This window comes from Contarinia nasturtii, unplaced genomic scaffold, assembly GCF_009176525.2.
Source record: "Contarinia nasturtii isolate CC-2019 unplaced genomic scaffold, AAFC_CNas_1.1 Cnas_scaffold_2678, whole genome shotgun sequence".
Lineage (NCBI taxonomy): Eukaryota > Metazoa > Arthropoda > Insecta > Diptera > Cecidomyiidae > Contarinia > Contarinia nasturtii.
The window spans coordinates 1,616,012-1,622,805 of NW_022199997.1; the positions used below are offsets into that span (position 1 = coordinate 1,616,012).

At 32.6% G+C, this 6,794-nt stretch overlaps 2 protein-coding genes across 2 annotated transcripts; both read left to right on the top strand.

Moving 5' to 3' along the window:
- The first annotated feature begins 187 nt into the window (after positions 1 to 187).
- On the top strand, positions 188 to 2,186 carry LOC116348859 (venom serine carboxypeptidase-like). The gene is made up of 4 exons (XM_031780033.1): positions 188 to 452; positions 538 to 694; positions 779 to 1,789; positions 1,858 to 2,186. Exons 1-4 carry the CDS (start codon positions 291 to 293, stop codon positions 1,929 to 1,931), a joined length of 1,404 nt encoding a protein of 467 aa, XP_031635893.1. The 5' UTR covers positions 188 to 290; the 3' UTR covers positions 1,932 to 2,186.
- A 473-nt stretch (positions 2,187 to 2,659) lies between these two features.
- LOC116348867 (venom serine carboxypeptidase-like) lies at positions 2,660 to 4,768 on the top strand. Its single transcript, XM_031780047.1, has 4 exons — positions 2,660 to 2,932; positions 3,040 to 3,196; positions 3,262 to 4,359; positions 4,438 to 4,768. The coding sequence occupies exons 1-4, from the start codon at positions 2,771 to 2,773 to the stop codon at positions 4,515 to 4,517; spliced, it is 1,497 nt and encodes a 498-aa protein (XP_031635907.1). The 5' UTR covers positions 2,660 to 2,770; the 3' UTR covers positions 4,518 to 4,768.
- The last annotated feature ends 2,026 nt before the right edge of the window (positions 4,769 to 6,794 follow it).

Sequence of the window (6,794 nt, forward strand, 5' to 3'; positions counted from 1 at the left end):
TTTAAGTTTCAAGTGTTTTTTTTTTCAATTCTTTTCCCCGTTTTGCTTTCGCTTTCTTCTCATTTCATAACATATTATGGAAAAGTCGGTTGTTGATGTCAATGATGCATATCACTGACAAAGACACACATATACAAACACAAGTATGACTTTATCAGTTATTCGGTCAGTGCTGTGCGCTCTATTTATTCTGTGTAACGAATACAGTCGAATGTTGGAAGTCAAGTCTGTCATCTTTATTTTGATTTCAAAATCATAGCAAGTAAACAGCAAATAATTTTTTTTACAAAATGCGTACATTTTTGTTATTTTTGAATATTGCGGTAGCCGTTAATGTTATCCATGGATCATTTATGAATCCTTATCCTCGATTGAAATCGTATAATGATGGCGGCAACCCTGGGGATGCACTGTATTTGACGAAATATATTGAAAATGGGGAGATTGATAAGGTTGGTTTTTTTTATGTATTAACGCCGTCAATAAAAATTTTGAAAATCAAAAAAATTAAATTAAAATTACTACACGTGATTTAAGGCACGTAATTTGGCATTAGTCAATCATCCTGAAATGGAAATAACAAATTATGCTGGATATTTTACCGTCAACAAAGAGTACAATTCCAATATGTTTTTCTGGTTTTTCCCCGCTAAAGTGAATACGGACAACGCTCCCGTTCTTTTATGGCTTCAAGGTATGCGAACAAGAAAAAATATTTATAAATTGCTAACAATAATTTCACAAAAATATATACTGATTATCTATGTATTTCAACTAGGTGGACCTGGTGCTTCATCTTTATTTGGACTATTCGCTGAAAATGGTCCATACAGCGTTGGCCCAAAACTAAAATTAATTTCGCGAACATATTCATGGCATCTAAACCACAATCTGATTTACATCGATAACCCGGTTGGTACGGGATTTAGTTTCACTGATTCGGACGATGGATATGCAAAAAATGAAAAAGATGTGGGTGAAAACTTGTTACGAGCTTTACAACAATTCTTCTTGCTATTTCCAAATCTTCAAAAGAATGCATTTTTTGCAGCGGGAGAATCCTATGCAGGAAAATACGTTCCAGCTATCGGATATGCCATTTATCAAGACAGCAAGCGTGAAGATAACGATCCACAAAAACCAAAAATCAACTTCAAAGGTCTTGCTATCGGTAACGGATTTACTGATCCTATTCATCAAGCAAACTATGGTGACTATTTGTATCAATTGGGATTGATCGATTCAAATGGACATGCACAATTTATGCAGTATCAAAATCAGGGCATCGATTGCATTAAAAATCGTGACTTTGCTTGCGCTTTTGATGTTTTCGATAAACTACTTGATGGGGATCAATATCCTCAAGGGTCATTGTTTAAAAATTTGACCGGATTCAATAATTACTTCAATTATCTAATAACCAATGGAGATGATAATAATGCAATAGGAAATTTTCTACAGAAAGCAGTAACACGTCGTTCCATTCACGTTGGAAATAATACGTTCCATGTTGATAATAAAGTTGAAGATTTTTTGAGACTTGATGAGATGGACAGCGTTGCTGATTGGGTGGCCGAGTTACTTTCATATTATCCAATTTTGGTATACAATGGGCAGTTGGACATAATTTGTGCATTCCCTATGACGGAAAACTACTTGAAGAATCTCAATTTCAGTGGTGCCGAAAAATATAAAACAGCCAAGCGTTACATTTGGCGTGTGGATAATGAAGTTGCCGGTTATGTGAAACATGCAGGCAATTTAACAGAGGTTTTGGTTCGTAATGCCGGTGAGTGATGTGCAATTTATGTAAAACTATGCTATTATTTCTAAGGTTTGCCTTTTTCGGTTTATTAGGTCATATGGTTCCGGCAGATCAACCAAAGTGGGCACTTGATATGCTTCTACATTTCACCCATCACAGCTATTGAGCATTTTCTGTTGGATCTGAGTCATTCCCAATTAAAAAAAAAAGATATGAAACAATTGCAATTTAATTGAAATATTCATTTTTGGAGGCGATTAGTCGATGTATATCAACAGAACTTTTCAACAAAGGAATCATTTGAAGAAATATCAAAATTATTATCATCACAGTTGCCAAACTTACATTTATATAAAATCACATTTCTTTCAATTTCGTTCCTCATGGCTATTATCGTTGCGGTTAACATTTTCCTTACAAATTTGTGATACATTTGTTCTAATATTAGCTTATTCAGCACGTCAAAATTAAAAGCCATTACTGTTTTAAATATCAAATAAATTTTAACTGAAATAGAAAAAAAATTCTTAAATATATTTGTTCATTATTTATGTGCATATTTTCACCTTATGACATTTCAGTTTGAAGAGTTGTTTTGCATTTCTTTCTCTCCTCTGCTTTTGCTTTCTTCTTATTTCATAACATATTGGCAAATGTAAGTGTATTGAAAATAAATATTGTTGATAGCAGTGATGCATGTTTGTCTGTGTTCATGAATGTGGCAACGGCACAAATACAGAAACACATATGTAGCACAAGTACAGGGCAAAGTAATCTTTCGAGCAGATGATGACATTGTGTGTCGTTATTCGTTTTGCACTGTCATTCAATTATGAATTTGTTGTCAGTGTATTAGTTTATCAGTTTCAGCATTTTGTACTTTGTGCTCTATTTGTTCTATGTAACAAATACAGTCGAATGTTAAAAGTCATATAGTTTGTGCGTCTGATATTTGCTTCATTCTTCATCTCGAGAACAAAGCAAATAATTTCTTTCCAACGCAAAATGCGTATAATATTGCTATTTTTGAATATAGCGGTAGCTGTTAATCTTATCCATGGATCATTTGTAAATCCTTATCCGAAATTCAAATCGTTTAGTGATGGTGGTGATCCCGGCGAGGCTCTGTATTTGACGAAATACATAGAAAATGGGGAGGTTGAAAAGGTGCGTTTTTTAACTTGTTTTTATGTATCTGATGAAAACACGTCAATCAGAGTTTCTAACAACAAAATTAAAATAAATTGAAACAAAATAATTTGCATGATTTTTAGGCACGTAATTTAGCATTAGTCAATCATCCTGAAATGACAATAATAAATTATGCTGGATATTTTACCGTCAACAAAGAATACAATTCCAATATGTTCTTCTGGTTTTTCCCCGCTAAAGTGAATACGGACAACGCTCCCGTTGTGTTATGGCTTCAAGGTATGTAAACAAAAAGAAACGCATGGTAACCAAATCGAGACTAATTATGTATGAATTTCGACTAGGTGGGCCCGGTGCTTCATCTTTATTTGGCCTATTCACCGAAAATGGTCCATACAGCATTAGTTCAAATGACGAATCGAATTTGCAACAAAACACGTTTCGGGGCTTATTTAAATTATTTGCCAAAAATGGCCCAAGCGGCTCCAAGCCAAAGTTAATACCGCGAAAATATTCATGGCATCTAAACCACAATTTGATTTACATCGATAACCCGGTTGGTACGGGATTTAGTTTTACTGACGCTGACGATGGATATGCTAAAAATGAAAAAGATGTGGGTGAAAATTTGTTACGCGCTCTACAACAATTCTTCTTGTTATTCCCAAATCTTCAAAAGAACGAATTTTTTGTTTCGGGAGAATCGTATGCTGGAAAATACGTTCCAGCTATCGGATATGCCATTTATCAAGACAGCAAGCGGGAAGATAACGAACCACAAAAACCAAAAATCAACTTGAAAGGTCTTGCTATCGGCAATGGGCTCACAGATCCCATTCATCAGTTTAATTATGGTGACTATTTGTATCAATTGGGATTGATCGATTCAAATGGACATGAACAATTTTTGCAGTATCAAAATCAGGGCATCGATTGCATTAAAAATCGTGACTTTGATTGTGCTTTTGATGTTTTCGACAAACTTCTCAATGCGGATCAATATCCACAAGGGTCATTGTTTAAAAATTTGACCGGATTCAATATGTATTTCAATTATCTCAAAACGGATGATAATAGTGGTAACGCAATGGGTGATTTTCTACAGAAAACCGAAACACGTCATTCAATTCACGTTGGAAATAATACATTCCATGGTTTAGAAGGTGAAAATAAAGTCGAAGATCATTTGAAACGTGATGTGATGAATAGCGTCGCTGATTGGGTGGCCGAACTACTTTCACATTATCCAATATTGGTGTACAATGGCCAGTTGGATATTATTGTTGCATATCCATTGACGGAAAACTACTTGAAGAATCTCAATTTTAGCGGTGCCGAAGAATATAAAACAGCCAAACGTTACATTTGGCGTGTGGATAATGAACTTGCTGGTTATGTAAAACATGCAGGCAATTTAACAGAGGTTTTAGTTCGTAATGCCGGTATGTGTTTGACGAATTGTTCATCTCTGAGATTTACTTTGTCTAAATATGAATTTCCTGCTTATTTCAATTTTTTAGGCCATATGGCTCCTGGTGATCAACCAAAATGGGTACTCGACATGCTTCTGCGTTTCACTCATCACAAGGGATTCCAATAATGTAAAATGCTGTAGACGGTCAACTTATTTTTTTCATGTCAGTCATTCATAGTTTAAAAAATAGCACAACACATTTTTTTTTGATAACAAATGCTCTCTTTTATTGGATCTCTATTGCGAAAATAAAATTAACAACATATATACAACTGATTGTGAATAAATATCAAGCGATAACAACTCGAATCGACTTTGAAATACATTATATACGAACCAATACTCCAATAAAGTAAAAAACTCCATTTATCAGTTTATTTAAAACGCAGTTTTCGTTTAATTTATATTGTGTGTGTGTGTGTGTTTCGCATGCAATGTAGAATAGCGCTCAATGTTCGAGGATTTTGTTTAATACAAATGAAACTGAATGCCATGTATTGACGCATTATTGAATTTTTCACGAGACTCAAAGTTTTCGAATGATTCTATTTGGGAAAAAGAGACGAAGAAACCCATTTATTTGGCATATTTTTATGAATACATCGCTTGGCTTTTTTTCGTTGAATTCTAAAATCACGCATCAACAAATATTCGGTTTTAATTCTTTCCAAAAATAGACATTCCATAAAATCACCAAAACAAAATAAGAAACTTGTATGAATATTCTGAATTAGTCGATGTGTCCGCCGACTGCATAATTTATTTTTTTTATTGGCACTGAAGTGATTCCATGTCGAAAAATTAAAATAAAAAATGTCTATATACCGTGTATGTTTCCATATGGGTTTCTGTAGTTTATAGGATTTTTTTGTTGAGTATCATATTATTTCATTTCCAAAGAGAAATCTACGGATTGAGTGAACGTTGAATTTCAATTGATAAAACTTCGACAATGTACAAATCAAATTAATTATCTCAGTTGAGAACAACAAATGATTTCCGGAATTCAAATGACTTTCATTTGATGGAAAATACCTGTTGAGCACTGTAATTTTGAAGATTAATATTGTAACAGACTTTATATGTTTACGTCTGAACTCAAATTTTTTGTTATGCCATGAATCAAGTTGAATAGTTGTTCATTGTTGGTTACATTCGTAAACAACATTCTTGACGCACGTGTTTGTAAAGGTAATGTTGCTACTGAAGAAAAAAAAACTGAATAACAACTCTATTAAACCAATTACTATTCTGCAACAAATGAAGCAGAACATTGGCAATAACATTCATTGATGACCACCGATGTTTACAATACCATGTTCACTGCATATGTGTAAAGCGACATAGTGAGACAGAAATATTTTATTGAATAAAAACAATGATTGATGACTAAAGAAGTTAAAATGACTGACTAAATTGATATTATCTTTGTGTCTTAACGGAAATACCCACATTATTATTAATTTCGTAAAATGGCAACATATTTTTGATTAATTTATTCCTTTATAATAACATTGGGATTTTTCAGGTTAATTTTATTCCAAAATGATGTCGTAATATCAAAAGGACACCTTCAATGCACACAAAAAAAAAACATAATTTAGAACGAATTTGCGAAAAACAAAAATAAAATAAAAAATGTGTTTATATTTTGGCAGTCGTTTCTAAATTCAAATTAAAATAATTTATGGTTGGATTCTTCATTCGAGGGAAGTGTTTTGTGTTAATGATTTTGAAGTGATTGTTTGTTTACTTTTTATTTTTGTTGGCATTATTTTATCATCAATGTGACATCGCAAGTGACTATTTTTAGTTTGGAGAATACCGGATTTCAGTTTCGGTTCAATGTGCCAACGAGACTAATAATGTCAGACGAAGTCAAAGCAATTTGATAAGACTAATTAAATGGAAAGATATTATTGGTACGATGATTGTAAAGAATGAATATGACAATTGACGCACAAGAAGCTGAAAAAAAACTTGCCTTCAGTGTTGGAAACAACTTGCCAATAGAATCATCAAATAATGATGACTGGTATTGTTGTGGATTTCGAGAATTTCCATTCTGGAATTTTATCGAGGGAAAAAATGATTCAGGCGAACTATTTACATCCTAATAGCATATATAGTTTTCATTTATTTCTTAAATCTTTGCTTTTATTCACATTTGGTATTTAATAAAAATTATACACACATTAAATTTGAACTTTGAAAAACATAAATGAAAAATTTTGTGCTCAATTTTGATTTGAATTTGAGCTAATTGAAAAAAAAATGAAAATTCTTTGATTAATTTTGATTTGGATTGGAGCTAAAAGAAAATAAATGGAAATGATAAGAAATAAATTAAAGGGGGTTTTTATTTTGGATTGCGTGGTTTTTTTTTAAAATGGAAATAAATAA